Source organism: Melospiza georgiana, chromosome 5 (assembly GCF_028018845.1).
Source record: "Melospiza georgiana isolate bMelGeo1 chromosome 5, bMelGeo1.pri, whole genome shotgun sequence".
Lineage (NCBI taxonomy): Eukaryota > Metazoa > Chordata > Aves > Passeriformes > Passerellidae > Melospiza > Melospiza georgiana.
In genome coordinates this window covers 74,001,077-74,021,548 of record NC_080434.1, presented here as the reverse complement: position 1 = coordinate 74,021,548, position 20,472 = coordinate 74,001,077, and the positions used below count along the sequence as shown (strand labels likewise).

Here is a 20,472-nt window from a genome sequence, read left to right as displayed (position 1 = left end):
CTGGATTTTTTTACACCAGCTTAGCACTCCTTTCAAGGTCAGCCTGTTGATCCCACCTAGCTCACAGCCTTCTTCTGAAGAACTTGCCTTCCTGTTTGTTCATGTAATCCTGCCTGAGTGTGCCTCTCAGAACTGGCTTGTATCCTATTATTACTTGCAGAACAGTTTTCAAGCTTGTCGGAGTTGTGCAGGGTTTTAAGGCTGTCTTGCAGTCCTTGCTGCTGCTGTCCCTAGAGCAGGGCTCCTGTGCCAGCAGCACAGCACAGGCAGCACAGAGGTGGAGCTGAGCTGGGCTCCTGCTCTGGGTTCTCCCACACAGACTGGCAGCTGCTCTCTGCTGTGACTGTCCCCAGGGATGCCTTTGCTCGCCCCCAGCAGCAGAGGCTGCACGATGTGCTGTGTGGGCCCACGGGCTCCTCCCTGTCCCCAGCCCTGCTGTGCTGGTGTCCCAGTGAGCCAGGTGGGTGCTGCACACCTGCACTGCTCACTACAGCTTCCCAGAGGTTCTGCTTAAATGTGGGACAATTAAAGACTCATTGTGTGAATTTTGACCTTTTTCTTAATGCAGACATGGAATGAAGACAGGCCTAACCTCCAACTGATGTCCAAACCCTCGTTTGTTTTAAGAAAGCCCCAACCATGTCCTGTTTCTGTCTGTATTTAAATGTATCACGTAACAGCCTGAATCTAGTACCTTGCAAATAATTCCAGGTGTTGCAGAGTGACTGAAGTCATCTGTAGTTAGAGTTCTTTGAAGCTGTCCATTCTTGAGATGAAATTGCTCTTTCATTGCAAGCTGTGTGTCAAAGGATAAGCTCCACTATTTGGAAGAGCTTTTCTTTAAAGTATTTTTCTTGGATTGTATTTGTAAGTATTTCTTGATGTCTCTATAGGTGCAATTTTCTCTGTTTGAAATCTTAGTTCTCATATTATCTCCCCTGTCAGACTTGATGCACATAATAAATCTTGTGCTGCATAGGAATGGATTTTTCTGAGCCCTGTCTCTGTTGGGGCTGTTTGACACAGTTCTCTAAGTGCTATTTGTTGGTTTTTCTCCAGCACCTCCTTCTCTAAACTTTCTTTACATCACTGCCATTCAAGAATTCCCTTAGACTTGCTCTTATCATTGCCTTATTTATAGTCCCTGCATGTGTAGCAGCTTATTCTCATCACATGTGTATTGAGTGTAGTTAGAGTGTTATTGTGCCTGGCTACAGGCTGGAATAATGAGTCTTCCACTCATCCTTTCCACTGGATGCTCTAAGGAGATGGACAGGTACACTTTGAAACCATGCTGCAGTGTTAAATTGAGCAGGGGTTTAGAAAGTCTGATAGTCCTTTGCTAAAGATATTGAATGTTAGATGGGATTACCTCAGTGACCACTTTGAGCCCACAAAATGTTACTAGAGCAGTAAGGCAGCATCAGCTGGTGTTGGGAAGTTAAAGGCAATGTGCATGGTGAAATTTGTGCAGAGGGTACTTTAGGTTAATAGTTGTTTGTCAGTGTTAGACCTTAAACAGGATTATGGGGAAGCTGTGTTCAGAAAAACTCTTTTCAGGTGTGTTCATGGCTGTGGCAGGTTTTTCTGTATAAAGTGTGATACTCCCACTTTACTAACATAGCTGGCTGCAAAATTCCATGTGTTCTTGAGATTTAACTTTATAGTCCTGTTAAATATACAGTTTTAAACTTTGGAACTAGGTTGGGGGGACTTTTCCTTTTTTTCTCACTGGAGCACAAGCTGATCAAATAATACCAAACCTGTTTCTGAGTTCTGACCTGGCTGTTGAACTGAGCCAAACTGCCATGAAGTGAATGCCTGTTGCACCTGCAGAAAAGGCTGCAGCTGTCAGAACCTTGTTTATCACTTCAGTTCTTCTTGACTCCAGGTGCTCAGCCAGTGACTTCCCCTAACACAGTTGTTCGTTTCAGATCTTCAGCAGAAAAGATGTCACTGCTTTGTGCAGATTATAGTGTTAAGATTCCAGGAACCCAGGTGTAATTTCAGAGGTTTATTTTAAAGGAAGCTTAGATGGGTACACTTTTTGTCAGCTTTGAAAGATCATTTGAAAGACCACATCTCTCTTACTGTTGACTCCATCAGATAAGTCTTTACTGTTTTGTGCTTCAGCTTGGTTACCAGAGTTGATCTGGTCAGAATGCTGTCATCTGTAAAGGTACCTGCCAAGTGGGAGGTGTCATTTCTCCTCCAACCCTCTTGGTCCTGTCCTGCTTTGCTCAGTTGCTGTCTGTGGATGTTGAGTGCTGGACTTGGCAGGTGACCTAACTTCTGCCCTTCAAGGCTGCTACATTTCTGTCCCACTCAGGAAAGATTAAAAGTGAAGGCCTTCCTCAACTCTCATTTTTCTGCTGGCATTTTTGTGCTCAAATGAAATAGTTATTTTGGTTTATACTGACCGAAGTGTGGTCTGTAGTATTTGTGTACTAACTGGCACCTTGTGCCTGTTTGCTTCCTGTACCAGGGGCATGGTTTTACATTTAGGCTTTGTAGCCCATCCTCTGTGAGTGAACTTTGTAATTTGGAGTTTTGGTGACTTCTGTGAACCTCCTTTGACAAGTAATTTTTTCCATAGAATTTGCTGCTAGGAGTAATGAGCTGTTCATTGAACATCAGGTAGTGTTGAGGTAGTACACAGAAAATACTGAGCTGTTCCATCAAGCAAAAGTTTTGTGCAGTATTTAAAGAAAAAACAATCGTAATAATGTAGCTAAAATAGTTCACTTTCTTTTCCTTCTCTGACATGGTGTAACTTTGTCTCACGAAATTTCACTAGTTGATGTAATTGTTACAAATGCTTTTTCTAAATACCTACTGCAGTGTGTAGCCCTTGGTTTGTCTTGACCTCTGCTGTAGCATTTCCTGGATCCAGCTGTTCAGAGTACTGCTCAAGGCTGACTGCATTGAGACAAAGTAGTTATCTGCTTTTCAAATATTCTAGTGAGCTAGTAAGAGCTGCACAGCTCAACTGAACTAATTTTTACTGAAGTACCTTTAATAGGTCGGGCAAGAGGGATGTCCCTGGTGACACTTGAAGTAATGTCTGAATTGAATGCTGAAAGCACACACAGTATTGATGTGTACTGCCTTTGTATTTCATTCCATTATTTTAATGAGCTTTAATTTGTGGTCTGCTCATACTTGGGTCATTTGTGGACTGAGAGCTCACATGTAGAGCACATTGCATGTAGTGCAGATCCCTTCAGAGACTTCCCCATTCAGAAGCTTGTGGTATGTGCAAAATGCAAGTTGGAAACCAGCTACTAAGTTGATAGGAGCCATAGTTTAGCAAAGCAACAAGAAATTCTTTAAACTACCACGCAGTTTTACTATTTGTAGTGTGATACCAATACCTCTTTATTTAAAAGAAAATTTTTGCTATTTGAAAGCTGTGTGGTACTTGGGTTCTACTTTCTGGATTCTAATGGACCTGGTGATTGGATGGGTGTTGTAGAACTTGGATCTTTGTGTGCCACCTCTTGAGGTGCTATCTCCTGCCACATGACCTGGGGTTTCTTCAGTGGCAAATTGCAGATGGTGAGCCCTGATAGAGAGCAAATTTGGGCCATGAGATGGAACTTGGTTGTCAGCTGCACAACATATTTCATATCTGTTCAATGCATTTCCCTGTCTTTCCACACAGATAATGTAGCAGCAAGCTTTAATTATGTTTGGAAGCCTCCATAGACTTTACTGTTGTGTAAACTCTTCCTGTAATTTGCTTTCTTTAGGGTTTTATATGAAAATATGTAAACAGTGAACTGCTAAAATAAGGGTACACACATCCATATGCTCATTCAGTATAGTTGCACAGTGATCTTCTGGAGAGTTCCAATTTTGAGACAAAGACACACTTTTCTTAAGCTGCTAAATTGGGCATAATCCTTTGTCATGAGAAGGAAATATTACTCATAGTATGAAAAATAAGTACAGTGAGGCTTGGAGAAATGTGCTTTATGTTGCTGTAAGCATTGGGATGTATGGATATTTACAGAATACTGCTCAGACCTTGAGTTCTAAATTTAGTGCTATCTGCAGTTCACCAGCTGTACTATTTACTGAAGAATATTTGGACTACCATAGGTTCCTCATTTTTAATTTCCATAGTTGCATGCAAGCTAATGAAGGGAGACTTCCCTGTGTGCAGATTATATAGCTCATTAGATCCCTGAAATGCCATGAAGTAGCATCTTAACATAAGTGTTTTTCACCTGGCCTGAGGCCTCCAGCAAGAACATTTCACACTTGGGATCATAAAAACAAACCTACTAGTTGGGCTTTTTATTTTAAACAAGCCAACCAGAGGTCTGAAACTCCTCAGAATGAACCTGAAGGCAAACAGGAGGAGGTTTATTAGCTGTGTGTGTTTTGGGAGCAGGATGTATGGGAGAGATTTGTGTAATCCCTCAGCTCCAAGCCCATAGGCTTTGGTAGCAGAGCAGTCCTTCAGTGCTGGTGTTATTCCATTCTGTCACGGGGAAGCAGGATGTGTGTGGGGTGAGCATTGTCACTGCCATACAAGTGAAGGGTCAGTGCTTTGTTTTATTCAGCCCTGGGTATCTTTGAAGTATGCATATGTGTCTGTTTTACTTCTCAGTTTTAAGGGCAAATACTAAGCAAAAGTAGGTGATACTACTCATTATTTTTGTTTTCCTCTCTGGCTTTCTAACTGGTGAAGTGAAGCAACTGTCTTGGTAGTAGGGCCAGTTGATCTATTTTTTCATTCTTGAAGCCTTGGAAAAAAAATCTTACGGGTCTTGTACAGTCTGGATCACTTGCTTTAGTGGAAGCCTGGTAGATTTCTCCAAACACTAATATTATCAGTATAAATTACTCTTTGAGTCTGAATTTTGTATCTTATTGGAGGCTTAATATATGAAGTAAATACTTCCATTGGTTTTAAACAGCATATTTGTAGAAGCAGGGTGTGGAGGTGAAAGTAATTTGTGTAGGACTTGAGCTTTTAGTAGTATTCACTGAACATTACAGTAAAAAAGGTGGAGATTGCCCACTAGGTTCTGTTCTGAATTGCTTAAACAGGCAGTAGCTCTTGGTTTGAATAGTGCAGTCTTGAAATAATGACTGTTAGTTCATTTAGTTCATAATTACCACAAAAGCCAAGGGCTTGGTGCTCATGTGTTCAAACCCCAGTAGATCAGATTCTGTTCCTCAACATTGCATTGTAGCCTTGTGCTTTCTGCAGTAGGGCTGAGGAGAGAGTCCAATCTCACATTGCAGGGAGGTGACTGGTCATGGGCCAGAGCTGATGGCTCATTCAGATGGAACTCCCAACAGAGTAGATATAAATACTCCTCAGCAAAACTAATGAAATCCTTGCCTTGTCATTGTGGTGGATTATTTTAGGAAAGAGCGTAAGTAACATAAGCATCTTGGAACAGCATCTTTGTACAGCATCAGACACAAGGCACAGCTCATCTGTTGTCCTGTCTGACAAAGATACTTTAAAAGATGCAGGATGACTTGACTGTGATAGGAGTATTTGGTCTTCATCAGGTCTGAAAGACAGGTTTAAACCTGAGAGACTGACTTCTTACTGATATGAGTTAGAAATAAGAAATGCTTTCACCTCTGGCTGAGTTGAGTTCTTGGCCCTAGTTTTCTGTAGTGATATGTTCCCTGCTTTAATTAGGTATGACCTGGAAAAGGTCTCTTGAGCTTCCTTCACCACTTCTGTTGCTTTGAGAAGTGTACTTTATAAACTGTGACAAAGGTTTAACTTTGCCCATCTCCACCCTTTTTTTTCCATTCTGGAAGGTGACTCTCATCTTGCTTTAAAGCCAAACCCAAACTACTGACAGCAACTTGAGAAGTAAAAGGGGTGTATTTATTACAGACAGCAGTTCATAATGTAAAATATTTTGGTTCTAATTCAAAATGTATTAAATTATTTTAGGTCTTTGTTTTGTATGTGTTCCTCAGCCAAGCTGGGTGAATTGTACAGCTAAGGATGGGAAACCAGACCATCAAAGGTAATACCAAAGTAAGGTAATACCTTTAACTGCTTTCCAGCATATCACCTGTCTTTTTGAAGTAAAGTGGAGTCCAGAGGCTGTGGGTGATGGTTGAGGCTTCCCTTCCTTCTCATTGGAGCTCTTGGATCTGAAGTGTGGGAGATGGAGTAGAAGTGTGTAGGATGCAGCTTTATTTTAGTAGCAGTTTATATCTTGTCTCAACTGCCTCAGTGTCCAGTTGGTCTTAGGGATGCTTTAAAAACAGTGAAATTATGGGCTCAGCAGTGATTTTTCTGCATTTGAGGTAAGTGGACCTAATATTTAGTCTCATCTGTCTCTGGAGGCATTAACAACCCAAACACTAATTTTAACCTCAGAGTGTTGGTCTCTAGTCCTGCCTTGCACATTAATGTTGTACATTCTTCAGCAGACAGTTTTGAGCTCTTGATATTCCTTGTGCTTCCAGAGCCTGTGGAATATCTGAAATTTGTCTCTAGTGGCCATAAGTTGATGTAAAGGATGTCTTCTATCCTATTTTTCTTGTCCCTTGTTGGTGTTCTGTGCTGGAGTTGTGTCAACCTGAATCCAAGCTTGAACACTCTTCAGTATTGTGAAGTTTCCTTCTAATAAAAACTGGTTTATTAAAGCACTGCATGGAGAAAGAGAAGAGGTTCTGTAACTCATGAAATGTCTTCAATCCTTTTAGAGAAACTCTAAATTGCAAACTGGGTTCTTTGGTTTATTTGTTCAGAGTTCTAGAATGTGTAGAGTGGGGTGTTAAGGCTTTATTTTGTCACATCTGGGCCCTTCAGGGAGAACAACTACAGTTTAAACAGAATTTTTTAGAGACTGTGAAACAGTTTCTACAGAACACAAACTAGGATGATAAACTCCCTTCTCTTTGTCCCTTTTGATCAGAAACTCTTATTTTAATGCACTGTTAAAAACCTCTTTGTAAAGAGCCTCAGAAAATAAAGGGGTGCTAGTTAATGGCATTGAGAGGATTCCTGAAGTATAATAGGTTGGAAATGGAGGTGTCTCCTTTTGGTACCAATCTCCCAAAATGTTGATTGATAACTTTATAGCTGTAGGAAGCTTTCTAATTAAAACTGATTTTTTTTTTTACTTGATGTGGAATTTTGGAAGGTTTGCAGAATAACCACACTGCAGATTAATGCTGGAAAGGATAGAATCCAAATAATTCTCTTTTAAGTGCCTGCTCTCAACAACTTTTCTGGGCTAAAAGTTATTAATAATAGACTTATGTTGTAAGGAATGCTTAGCCTCTCTATGAACTTCTTAGCACTGTAGTAAATATGTATTTTTAGAAATAGAATATTCTCTTCCCTTTTGGAAGTTGGAATTTTGCATTGCAGGAAACTTAGACATTTTGTAGCTTTTTGTCAGATGGCATAAAGTATTAGCTTAGCAGTTTCTGAAAAGCTGGTCTTCCAGCTTAGTGTTGCTTCCAGCATAAGTGGGATGGGACAGATGATGCTCTGTTAAAACTTGATCAGTTTTATCTGGTGTTTCAATTCTGACGTGCTTCTTGGGTGCTGCAGAAAGTGCCAGGAGGCAAAAAATCACATCCCCTTTCATCTAGAGTCTAGTAGCAGGATCACCTAGATCTGGAGTTAGTAGTGCTGCAGTGATTAGCTCCTTTGGCTTGCTGAAGCAGAGGTAAGATTGTAAAGGACCTGCTTATCCGAGTTGGAATTTTGACTCCTGCTAATCCTTTTCTTCTGCTGGGAGCAAGCTAAGTGCGTGTATGGGATTGTTGGTAATAAAGGTTCCATGCAGCACTCAGAACAAAGAGTGGGAAATAATGTGAAGTCACAGAGGGAGCAACCCTGTGTTCTCACAGGTCATTTTAATGCCACGGGCAGAAAAAGAATGGAGCAGTGATCACCAAGAAACACCTACATTTGTGTTATGGGGAAATCATCTAAAAATCTTGTGATCTCGTCTTCTTTATCCAAGATAGAACTTCCAGATTCAGAGGAGAAATTGTTAGAAGTGTTTCAAACAAATGTAAATTTTCCCATTGAGATGAGCTGTTGCTGGAACATTTTGTCCTGCAGGATGCAGAGGAGGAGGAGGAGTGGGTTGGAAATGAGTCTGGCTGCCTTACTTTCTTAAAACCAAGGGGAGATTTTTTTTTTTTTTTTTGTGGTGGCTTTGTGTTCTTCATCAGGACTCTTCATCTCTTTGAAAGTAGCTTGTCAAACTGAATGAGCTTCTGACATCCTTTAATTGACTGGGAGGTTGGATAAGCTGTATTTTTAGTAGTCTTCCCCAAAAAAGACACTAGTGATGTCACTGAGAAGATACAGAATTTGTGACATGAGCGCTTCTGTTCTATCTCCACTGTTAATTTTGGCAGAGATTTTGCAAGTTATTACGACTTTAAAGAAATAAACCCTCTCTCCTTTAGTAGTACTATAGAGATATAATAATGAATCTTCACCTTTCTCAGCCTTCAGAATGAAAAGAACTTTAAATCAGAGACAGTGGTGATACTGCTTCCATCACATCTCATTCTCCAGCTTTGAGGAATGTTAGCTTTGGCTTGCATTTGGAGTTTGATTTTTATATTCCATGTATTCCTTTTGATTAGTCTGCCTTTCAACAGCAACAAAAAAATCTTCCCTTCCTCCCCAGCTCAAGGAGATTGTAGGAAGATTAAGGCTCTCCCAGGACAGAGACTGAGTAACATCTTTTGTTGTGTGTGTTTATCTTGGAGGTCACTATCCTACCTAATCAGGCCCCTCAAAGGATGGAGTGCTCAGGGAAAGATGGCCACAGTTGTGTAGGGCTCCATCCACCTTGGAGCTCTGAGGCCTATTGCTGCCAGCTCAAGGCTTGGAGGGTGTTCCTGTTTGAGCTGGCAGCTGTGTGTCACCTGTGGGCTGTGCTTCCAGGCTCTCTGCCATGAGGCAGCTGAAAACACGTAAACCCAGCAGCGTCCTCATTGCCCTAACAGGGATGGTCAAATGGCTCCTATTACTGAGAATCCAATTAGTGTGAGGTGCTGAGCAGTTTGAGAGGGATTCAGCCTGATAAGTATAAAGAGTATGATAAGGAGAGACTGAAAAATAAAGTTGGCTGCCTCTAAGCAGCTCTAGAAAAATAGCATGGTGGAAAAAGTGCATAAAGTAAACATCTTGCTCTACTCTCTCTGTGGATCCATTAAACACATACCGTAGCAGAGAGTCTTGAAATAAATAAACGAAACCCTCAAAAATAGGAAAATTAAGTGAGGAACTTCCCTCTAGGAGGTACTGAAGGACAAAAAGCTTATAAATACATAAAAACAAAGATTTAAAATGACCACAGATAAGTCATTCTGATGAATCTCTTGTCTCCTGGCAGCCAATATTAATTAGCAAAGATGAGGGAAACCATTCCTTGTAGAGAATGCATAGCTCAACCAGAGTGAGCCAGGAGTTTGTCACTGAGTGAAGGTGCTGAGGCTGCCGGGAGGATTTCAGACCCCTTGGAGCTGGAAAGTTTGACCAGTCAAAGGAGTACAGATTGGGAAAGGAAGATGGGAGCGAAACACGTTCAAACCATGCTTCAGGAGGAGGTATCTAATTTCTAATTAAAGAAGAATCTGTGTGCCTCAGTGTAGGAAATGCTGATGTCAACTGGCTTTGTTTTGTGGGGGATTTCTTTTCTTTCTGACACTGTGGTTGGGCAGGTACTTGGACAGGCAGTGTCAGCATCCCACAATGCTTCCACACAAATGTTTGTGTCCAGTTCATGGCAAACCACGCTGGGGAGCTGATCCAGCTGGAAAACATTTCCCAGTAACAAAAGGAAGTGTCTTGGTTTCATCCAGCTATAAAAATTCCTTGATCTAGTTCTCTGTGATGAGCAGAAACACTTGTGCTGGCACTCTGCTGTGGGCCACAAATAGCCAGGGAAGAGAATGTGTTGGCAGTTGTGATGGCAGCTGAGGCACATCCAACTGCAACCTAGAATGGCTTTTAGTGGTACGAGTGTGATGGTGACATTGCACTGGTAGGAGTGTGTTGGTGACATTTTGACCACTTGAAACATTTGTTGTGTCACCCTTAACAAGGAGTGCCCAGTAAGAACAGATTTCTGGTGTAAAACAGTTAATACCAATGTGCTGATCAAGCACGTTTAAGAAGGGTGAGAAGGGAATTCACTTGTGAAGTGTGCTTCTGATGTGAACTACAAACCCTGCTGTCAGGGATGTGCCTCATATTGAGAAATGGAATTTACTTGTGATGGGGAGCAGATAGATGAAAGCTTTTCAGGCTATTAGCACCTTTTTGTCCCTGCCCCACCGCTTAAAAATCAAACTTTGTCAGTGGAGTATGTCTCCATTTGAAAAATTGTGTGAGCTGCTAAACTGAAACGTTTTGGGGGGGTTTCCACATTGCCTGTGTTTCAGAGCTGATTGGGTCCCATGATGTCAGAAGGGGCCTGAATGGTTGCAGTGCCCAAATACTAATTTCAGTAGCTGGTAGGATTTAGGAATGTGGCTAATACCGTTCAGCATGATTCTGAAAGTGCTGTGCTTCTGTGATTTCATTTGCTTTCCCTTTATCCTTGGATTCAATTGGTTCACTAACTAAAGTCTAATGTCATTCTGTCTAGTCTCTCCTTATTTTAGCTTGTATTAAACTGACTGAAAATTGCACTGAAACATTTAAAGATTTGAAGTACTAAGCAAAATATGATTAACTGATTACAGATTAGTTTTTCTCCCATCTTTAGTAGCTTTACTGGATTTTGATTTTTTTGCTTGAGGGAAATAAAACCCCACAAATTCTTCTATGGCCCTTCTTAATAGAAGTAACTAAACATGTGCTGAACTTTTCAGCTGGTTCTTAATAGTAGCCTCTCACTAATGGAGACATTCATCCTGAGCATGGATCTGGAAGTCTTTGCACCAGTTATGAAGCTCTTCAGTATGTTTTCAGCCTGTAAAGGAACAACATCTGACCTCCAGGCAGCCTTTCTTGTGACTTGTGTTCTGGATTTCCAGATTTACTTTAAACTCCACCAGGTTTAAAAGGGGCACAGCAATGTTTGATTGTGCTGCTCTAGATACTGCTTTGTTCACGTGCTTGCCCTCAAACTTGGCTTCAGTATTTTATGAGCCACGCTTTGCTTTGACTGCTCACATTGAACAGTGTAAGGGCCACCTTTACCAGTGAGTGTGTGAACTTGAGGGTTTTAAGATATTTTACCTGTAATTTCAGAACAAGATGTAAATATTTCATGTTGTGTGCCTTTCTGAAAGATAGGGTACATGAAGTAAAAACAGACCAGCTGAATTTCCAGCTATCTGGGTAGCATTTGTGGTGGAAGAGCATTTCTAAGCATTCTATCTTACAGCAAAAAAAAAGATGTAGATAGATATAGTAACAAGGCCAAAAGTTGGGGGGAAGTTACATTTATGGGATAACTTTTAGGCTGAGGGAGGCTGCTGTGTAGCAGACTGCTGTGAAGGTGAAATAGTGCATGGTTAGCATATGAAAAGCATATTTGAGGATGTACTTAAAGGCAACAGGTTTAAAAGGTAGTCTAACATCACCATTACTAATGTTAATATCCTAGATTTAAGTTGGTTTAACTTGACTCACAGCCTCAAGTTACTTTTTTTGCTTGCTGCTACTGGTTATTTAAACAGCTAATTAGTAGTGTAGAAGAGGCAATATTTTATGGAAATGTTATTTGAAAATAATTTATTGCCTTTTTTTAAACAGTAGATATTAAAACTAGGAAATGTAAGTAAACTTACAGTCCTGGTAGCATCAATGTTCCTTCCCAAAGCCTCATGTTAAATTTGGAAATACCTCTATGAAGATCTCGTCCCATTTCATATCCCATAAGTGGTCCCTGAACATGCTTGGCCAGCTTAAATCATCAAGAATGGTTAATACAGGCCACTAGAGAGAGGAAATATGTAGAGGGTATTTAAAATAAAAAGAGAGAGCTGATGAACACAGTGCTTTTGATTTAGATGGCTGCTCAAAGAATAAAGATATCAAAGCTGTTGTCTGCAATACTTTTGTGTGTATGGGAATCTGTCCTGGTTACCAGATCTGGTGTTTGCTGACAGGTAACAATTATGTAACCTTTAAAGAAAAAGCTGAGAAAAACACAGGGCAAGATATTAAAAGTAGCTGAGGGTATGGGACGTGTGTATGGTGTTTGTTACCCACTGCTTCACTTTTCTTTTTAAGAGGGGCTTAGTGGTGAAAGAATACAGTAGAATGCTTTAACATGCCAAATAGTGTTAAACACACAGAACGGTTGGGTGGGTAAGTGCCTGTGTCATGTGCTGTTCCAGTACACCTGGCCTAGGCTTCAGTAGCTTGCATGAGGGAAAGCTTTCCCTCTGCCTTGGGTTGAACTCTTAGGTAGAAGCAGGAAACAGCCAAACATATACTCTGATCTGCATCATTAATGACTCTCATCTCCTTTCTGAAATTTTAATCCGTGAAATCTCAAATAGGAGTATTCTTTCATGAGTAGAGATGTGTCGTCTGCAATGCCAGGCCATCAGCACTGGTCACAAAGTGATATATTTGCGTGAGGGAACAGTCCAAATCAGAGTTGTGTTATTACAATACTAATTATTATATATGTGAAAATTTTTCTGACTTTTCCCTTTTTTCTAATTGAATTTTACAGGAAAGCAGACATGATACACTGACAGCATTTGGAATAAACTTTGACAGTAAGATGGAAGCATAAATCTCAAGATTCTAGACCAAAACAGAAATGGCTCATGAGTATTGAAAGAAGAGACAGAAGAGCCTCCAACACTTGAGTGAGCAGTGGAAAAGGAGCAACTACCATGGTAACACTAATAACAGAAAAGCTGCAGAACCAGAGCTTGGATGATCTGACCTGTAAAACATACAATATTAATCTGGTAAGGATCTACCAAAACAACATGAAATAAATGTGAAATGCTGAGTAACTCACAACTGCATAACCTATTCAACAATGCAGATCAGCCAGAATTCAGCTATTTGAGTTAGAATTGGTTTGCAAGGTCGGGTGAGAGTTGTAATAGGAAGGAAAAGTGGATCTTTAGTGTTTAGTCCATTTTTGAAGTGCTGCTTTTTTAGTTTAATGATCTTTTTAACCTTGCTACTTCATTTTAAATAGCAAAAACCGTTTCTCTTCATATAGTGTTCTCATCTAATGACTGACAAGGATTATCCAAGCTTCTCAGGATTCCTTTTTGCTAGCAAAACCCATAGAAATGTGTGTAAACCCATAAAAATGTGTGCTTCACTCCATACTGACCAGGTGATTGATAGCTTTATATCTGACAAGAGTATTTACTTATAACAATCCTTGACTGCCATGTAGGTAGCTATCACCACTGGGCAGAAGGAAAACAGATCATCAAGTAAATACAGTTAAACCAAAAGTCAGGTTGCTACCAGACTCTTGTTGTTCGTGGTAGAGTGGATCCTGGCTTTTTCAGTGTCTCAGATGCCTGGTGCTCTGAAAAACTTTGTACTTTATAGTGTTATTCTTGCTGGTTTAACCTCTGGTTGCATTGTGTGACTCAAACATGCAATTTAGGCATGAGGGAATCTATTCTCTTCACATCTCTCTTGTGAATGAAATAGCTACTCCAGAGTGAGTAATGCAGAAAAGTCTCTTGTCAGTTCCAGGTGCCTACCTGAGAACCCTGAAACCATGTTCTGTATGGAATGCACTAATTTTGTTTTACTGACTTTGGTTACAGTGGCACCCTTCTGTCAGTCAAACTTCAATGTTCCAGTGGGACACAAGAGAACTTAACTAAATGTCAAGGTGTTGCTCAACTCAAGTCTTGATACTTTTTAAAATAATCAAATATTGGACCTGAAGTATGTCAGTTACTTTTAGATTCTGTGTTGTAACTTACTTAAACAACCGAACTGCTTCCTTATTGATTTCAAGAGCCCAAAGCAGGTGGAGTATACCTTGCATGTGGTGGAAGTTGTGCGCAAGCGCCTGCAGTTCTCATATATGCAGTTCCTTGTCCAGTAAGGATATGTAACAGTAGACATTAATCAAGCAGCTTTATTTTCAAAACTGTAGCAGGTCCATTTAGAGTTCTTCCAGTAATTTATTTTACTTAAATTTCACCTTCCCCTTAAATATGTGCTATTCTTGAAAGGCAGATCGAAGGTGTTGAAGTTTTGTTCACTCTCAGGAGAAGTGCATGCTTAGCTCGCATTTATTTTGTCTGGTTTGATGAAGCATTTGGGCCATGCAGTTTGTGGGAGAATCTGCTGTGTCTGTAAACTGGCAAAGTCATCATTTGTAACTAAACTCTGGGGCCTAATTGTGAGCCAATAATGACTTACAGCCAGGAGCAGTGTTCAGTGACAAACATGGTGCAGCACCTTGCAATTTCCAGTCTTTTTACCAAAAGTCACTGAAAGTTTTGGACCACAGACCTCTAATAGCAGAGAAGGCCATATTACTGCTTTTACGCTGTGTGGAGTCTGTGCAGGAGTGTGTTGGCTGTAATGTGTTGTAGGTTGGTTGTTTTTTATTCCTCTCCTTATCTGGACTTATAATAAAGCATGAAAAAGAACAAGTAGAGCGGAAAATGGCACATGATGTCTCATCAGTTGCTTTGTCCTCAGCCTTCTCCTGTTCCTCTCCTCCTTTTTTCTGTCAAGTAATTGTTTAGTTCTTACAGAAAATAGGTTCTGAGGACAGGAACAGGTTCGGTTTGTACGCAATGGCACCCTGAAAAAGTGTGGAAATTGCAGAGTGAGGTGTGGAAGTAGAGAAGCAAGCGTGAATAAAAGTGTGCAAGTAGGTTGCTCCCTACTAAAAAGGATTCATGGAAGCAAATAATGGCTTCCTGACTAAAATGAGAACCTGAGATCATAAAAAAAGTGTGCTTTTTCCACTGGTGAAGGCAATTGCTAAATGTCACTAAGAGAAAAAGACTGCTGGTGATAGTCTGGTATCACTGCTAGCACATTTAGGCTTTTTGGCAAGAAGTTCAGGTTAATGCTGTAATTTCTTCTAATAGCAGCAGTTTGGAGCAATTCTGAAGTGATCTTGGCTGCACCTTTTGCTAGTTGTGCTGGCACAAAGTTCTGTGACACCATGTGGTGAACCTCATTGTGAGCTGATTGAGGATTAAGACCAACTTTTTTTTGCCTGGGTTAATGTAGTTAAACCTTATCAGTTTTGTGATACCTTTTACTGTGCATCTGCACAAGTGTCTGGGCACAAGTAGATAAAATAGCTGGGGAAAAGCTATTCTGTTATACAGCTCATGAATGAGGGTTATAAAAGAAGAAAGAATGGCTCTTTCAAAGCCATGTACTGTGCAGCCGAACTGGGCACAAAGACAACATGCATAGGACAGAGTACACTTTTTCATTTGTGTAAGCTGTGTGGTGACCAAGTACCTCTCTTTTATGTTGTAAAATACTGGCTGCAGCTTTTTACTGCTCTCTCAAATGGCATGCTAATTTTCCAAGCTGGTGTAATTCAGCCCGTGCATGCTCAGTGATGTTGTACAGCCTTGTCCTGCACCTGCCTTCAGGAAAATGACTGAGTGACTGGCTGTAGAAGCGGGGAGCCTGTCCCAAGCTTTTTTCCTCAATTTGGATATTGTAGCTCACAAGGTAGTGTCCCTGGTTGCTCAACTCTACCTCACAAAAGAGAAGTTCTGTGAGCACATTGTGATTTTCATGAGTTGACAGCAGCCCTAAATCAGATAGTTGGTCTCTGGTCGCTTGAACTCTCAGAACTTTTATAGAATTCAGAAGTCTTGGATTTGTCTGTATTCTGACTAAACTTGTATATTTTTCATATTGCTGTATAGAATCTCATGTTGGTTTGTGAAGTGACAGCTGTAAGACTTCAAGGTGTGGTAGTGAGGAAGCATGAGCACTGCCAGTCAAGGATTTGTAAAAGGAACAAGTTTTACAGTAAAACCCCTTGCAAGCATGTAGGGTTTTGTTATTTTTAATTTTTGAGTCTTATTTATGTTAAAAGATGTAGAATTAAACTCTCTTCCTCAGAGGAAAAGCCACTGGTCAGACTACTTGACTTAATCACTTCTTTGCATCCTGAGAAAAGGTCAAAGTGTTCCTCCTCACTATTTCATATCCAGTCATATTTGGAGGATATTTGGTAGAGAAACAGAGGTCTGGCATGGCTTATTCAGACTGAGTCACATCTGTATGGTGGTGGTTAAATTAGTATTTGAATGATAAACAGTGGCTTCCCTGTGGTTTGGAAAGGATGCTGATAAATTGGAGGAACTCAAATGTACTTGGAAACTGGAAAAAAAAAAAGCCTTGAAATTAAAGCCATTAATTTTAAAAGTATGAAGATGAAGTTGTCATTCTGAGTATAATGAGGAGGGATAGCACAGGCTGTGAAGTCCTTAATGCAGTACACTGGAGTGTAGAAGAATAGCAAGAATTATTTTTGTTACAGTTGGCTTCTGCTAGGAAAGAACATTTAAAATTAGTGATGTAAATTATAATTCATTGTCATCTTCACTTGCACAGCTCTTGCACTTACTCAGTTCAGACTAGGTGTCTTTTTGAGTGAGTATTTTAATGAAAGAACAGCTGTTAAGATTCAGAAAACCAACTGAAACTTGCAGCACTGTCCTAAATGTTGTACCACACCTTTCCTTTCCTTTTGGACACAGTCTGTCCAGCTGCACAAAAGAGATTCTATTTATGAACAGGCATTTCAAAGTAGATCCACTTCTTGGCATGAAGCAAACAATTCTAACCTCAGGTGAAACTTGTAGCTTCATTGTTTTATGTGTTTATCTTAGAATATGCCATTATTTCCCTAATAAATTCTCCAGAGGCATGAGATCTCTCTGGATGTTTTAACATCTATTCAAAAAGCAGTAGTTGCAAGATGGATGTGTTTCCTCTTCAGGAAAGTGACCTTGTTGAATAATTTGGCCTTATTCTAAGGAAAATTTCCTTCACACAGAGGGTAGCAGACTTCCCTGTCAAGGTTCTCAGCAATTGCAAGCACTTTTCAGGCATAATCACAAAATAAAGTATTAATTGAGGAAGCTTCAGGTAGCTCCTAGCACAAAGGGAATGTCTGGGGGAGGGTAGAGTGTGGCCAGCCCAGGAGAGCTGATAAACTGGTTCAGTGCCCTGTTACAGTAATATCTAGTGGGACTTGTGCCATGTGCTGTATAGATAAAGAAAATCCTCCCTCCTATAAAAATTTACAGCCTGACAGGGTCTTCTCAAGTTTAGGCTTCCAGAGGTAGTTAAAATACACCAGCAGACACTGTTTCCAAGTATTTTTGTTTCAGTTATAGAGAGCCAAGCATATATTGTAAAGGAGATTTGTTACTTACTGTCCTCTTAGCCACTCAGCCCTTATTTCAGTGCCTTGAGCTTTTGCTGGAAATAGTGCAGCAAATACTCTCCCTTTCAGCATGTGATGTCACATGTCATGTTCTTAGAGTTTTTGGTCTGAATCTCCAAAGAATTAGCAAAGAATTTTTTTGTGACTTAGGAGGAGTCTGTGTAAGAGATCCCAAGTGGCAGAGGAGAAGTGTCTGCTTTGTCATGGAGCACTGGCTTCTCCAGAGCCTGGTCAGAAATAGCTGGCAGGACAAGGTTGCTCTCTCCGAGTTAGAGAACACTGCAGTTCTCTGGAGGACAGACAGTCTGTGTGCATGTGATCCTGCCTTTTCCACGGCTCCCCTGACAAATGGTTTCAGTGCTCTGCAGTTGTCAAAGATAAAGGAGTTCAGTCTCTAACTGATGGACAAGGCTTTTTAAGGTGGGAAAAGTACAGGTAATCAAATAACTTGGACGTCATGAAGAAAACCTTTTAAAAGATGCATTTGGCTGAAAACTGTAAAAACTAAGTATCAACTGCCATGTAGGATTGTCCTTGAGGTGCTTTTCCTTATGGGTATTGAATATCTTGGCCTGTGTGAATAAATAGTCTTTTAAACAGCCCCAACTATTATGCCCGTATTAACTCATCTTACTCTTTTCATCTGGCTCAGGATAAATCAGCTCTAAGACTTTTTGACACAGAATTTTGTTATGAAAACGTTTTCTGTAGCTACCGTCTGATAGTTGAGTAGGTTGGTATTGTCTTTTATTAGGGGAATGATGGAAAGGAAGAATTTGGTGGAAGACCTTATCTTTAAGTCTAATTTGTCCATTTTTCCTTTAGGGACAGCTGAAATGTAACCACTGTTACCTTAATGTGCTCCAGTGTTTCACATGAAGCTGGTACCTGATTAAAGTAAACGATGGGTACTGGCTTTTTAAATGTGAATTCTATGGAACTGGCAAGTTGCAGACTTCAAATGGTTTGAATTGGAGTAATTAACAGCAGATCCAATGGAGATTTAAACTTGGGGTTCTGCTGTTTACTCAGAGTAGCTTCTTTAAAAAGAGGTTATAAATGCATCTGTAGATGTATTTACAAAGTAAAAATGAAATGCTTTGACACATGTGCAGATGCTGATTAAAAATCTCATTGCTCTCGTATGCTTTAATCTGTGCTGTTATTTCCTACCTGTGACATAGTAACACCAAGGGAATATTACCACAGCTCAGTGTTTGTCTCTGTGGGGCTCAAGGATATAAAGTTGTCACTAGTGCTATGTGCTGCTCTACAGAAAAACAAAAAGAAAAGGCTTTGTAGCCCAAGGATGTTTGTGTAAAAATTGACTTTGTATCTGGAAAGGAAGTGTATGTACAATGCTATCTTCTCTGGCTATACACAAAGAACAATGTTCACATAAAGTGTGTTGCTGTTTTTTAAAGCAATCTTCCTCTCCATCCTGAGGTGGTGGTGGGGGAGTGAATAATGAGCCTTGGCTTGATGGAGCTATGAGCCACTTATTTATAGCTCCTTTATAGGATGCTGGATTTGCAAGGTCTGTCCTTTGTCTGAGAAATCTAGACCATTAAGAATGCCTTTGCAGTAATATTTTTTTAGGTAAATTAGCTACAAACTTGTCTTACTGTGTAGATGCTACTGATGAGGCTTAATTGAAGGCCTTTACACACAGAGCTTGTTTTAAGCATGCCTGTTATGTTATTTTCCACCAATAAGCTGAGATTTAAAAAGCAGTCAGCCTGCTAAAGATGTTTTGATGATAAGAAAGATATTTTTCAATGGCTTTTCTACTTTGAAGAAGTAAAAAAAAATCAATTCGCTGCATTGATTATAAGAAAATGTAAAATACTAATAAAGCCTGATTGGAACAGTGTTCATGGTGGTGAACTTCAAGACCTTGTATATTTAATTTAGATAAAGCTATTCCTGTCTCTTAGTTGAAGATGAAGTGTTTTGCCTTCTAGCCTTAAGATTGAAAATGGAAACGCAACTGCCAGATTGTAATTTCCTCTCTGCTGAAATGAGAATTGGATCAAAGCTCTTTCATTAAGGATGAATTATCACTCTTAATTTTCCAGTTTATTTGCATGGGCTAATGTTGTAACTCTTGAAACAGTTTGATACTTAGCAATATATCAGAAAACTTTACAAATAATTAGGTGCCAGAGGCTTATTTATAAAGATCAGCTGTTCAGGAATTTCTTCAAGTTACATTGGAGAACCCCATCTTTTAAAGGCATTGTTAACTGCACATATAGGAAAACTAAAATCTGCATGCAGTTTCCTTGAAGTGAATGCTGACTCTTTCCACAGTTAAAACTTATTTTTCTCTGATTGATTTCAGTACTCATCTGAGAAGCTGAACAAAAGTGGCAGCTTGTTCCCTTTCGAAATCAATGGTAAGTTCTTCAGGAACCTTAGCTGTGTTTTACTGCGGTAATTGGTATAGCAAGCAGCCTTTCTTTTGTAAATAAGGTGAGGGGGATGGAGCATGCTGCTGTAGAGCCTGCTGGTTTAAGCTGGTCTTTGAATAATACTGGGAATAGCTGGTTGTTAGTTTTGTACTTGTGATCTGCTTTGCATAGTAAAAAGCCTGTGTAACACTTTTTTTTTTTTGTTCAATATCTGCCTTGGTGTGCAGAAGCACACTAATGCTGTTTTTCATGTTAAACATCTTCAGATTCCTCAGCTAGTAGAAATCTTTGCACACCTTATTATATTCTTTGCCACACAGACCATCCAGCATGATGCAAACCTGAAGCTGAAGTCCAGTGCCCTCATAGGAGTGTTATTTGCCTTCATTCCCCCTTGGTCCTGTTAGAATAAGCTTGATCTAGCAAAAAGAAGAGTTCCAGTTATTGATATGTGAACTTTGTACTGCCTTATTAAGGCATGGAGTTGAAATTTTGCATGTTATGTTTTCTCTGAGCAAGGAGAACTTCTGTTTGCGCAGTGGGATTCCTCATAAAATGTGAATCTTGGTTTGTGAGAAGTTTCAAATGGTGCTTTGTCCAAACAGCATTACCAACTAGGCAGGTATCCTGGTGGGGGTCTGTCACAGACCACCCAACCAGGATGAAGAGAAGCAGACAGAATACTCTGT

The 20,472-nt window shown here is 40.1% G+C and overlaps 1 protein-coding gene across 4 annotated transcripts in view; it reads left to right on the top strand.

Moving 5' to 3' along the window:
* FAM53A (family with sequence similarity 53 member A) overlaps positions 1 to 20,472 on the top strand; it is a 70,123-nt gene that overhangs the window by 7,968 nt on the left and 41,683 nt on the right. For all 4 annotated transcript variants that reach the window (XM_058024419.1, XM_058024420.1, XM_058024417.1 and 1 more), the window contains exons 2-3: positions 12,669 to 12,912; positions 19,714 to 19,768. In XM_058024419.1, coding sequence (XP_057880402.1) covers positions 12,835 to 12,912; positions 19,714 to 19,768 — 133 coding nt within the window. In that variant the 5' untranslated portion in view covers positions 12,669 to 12,834. The remainder of the gene's footprint in view (positions 1 to 12,668; positions 12,913 to 19,713; positions 19,769 to 20,472) is intronic.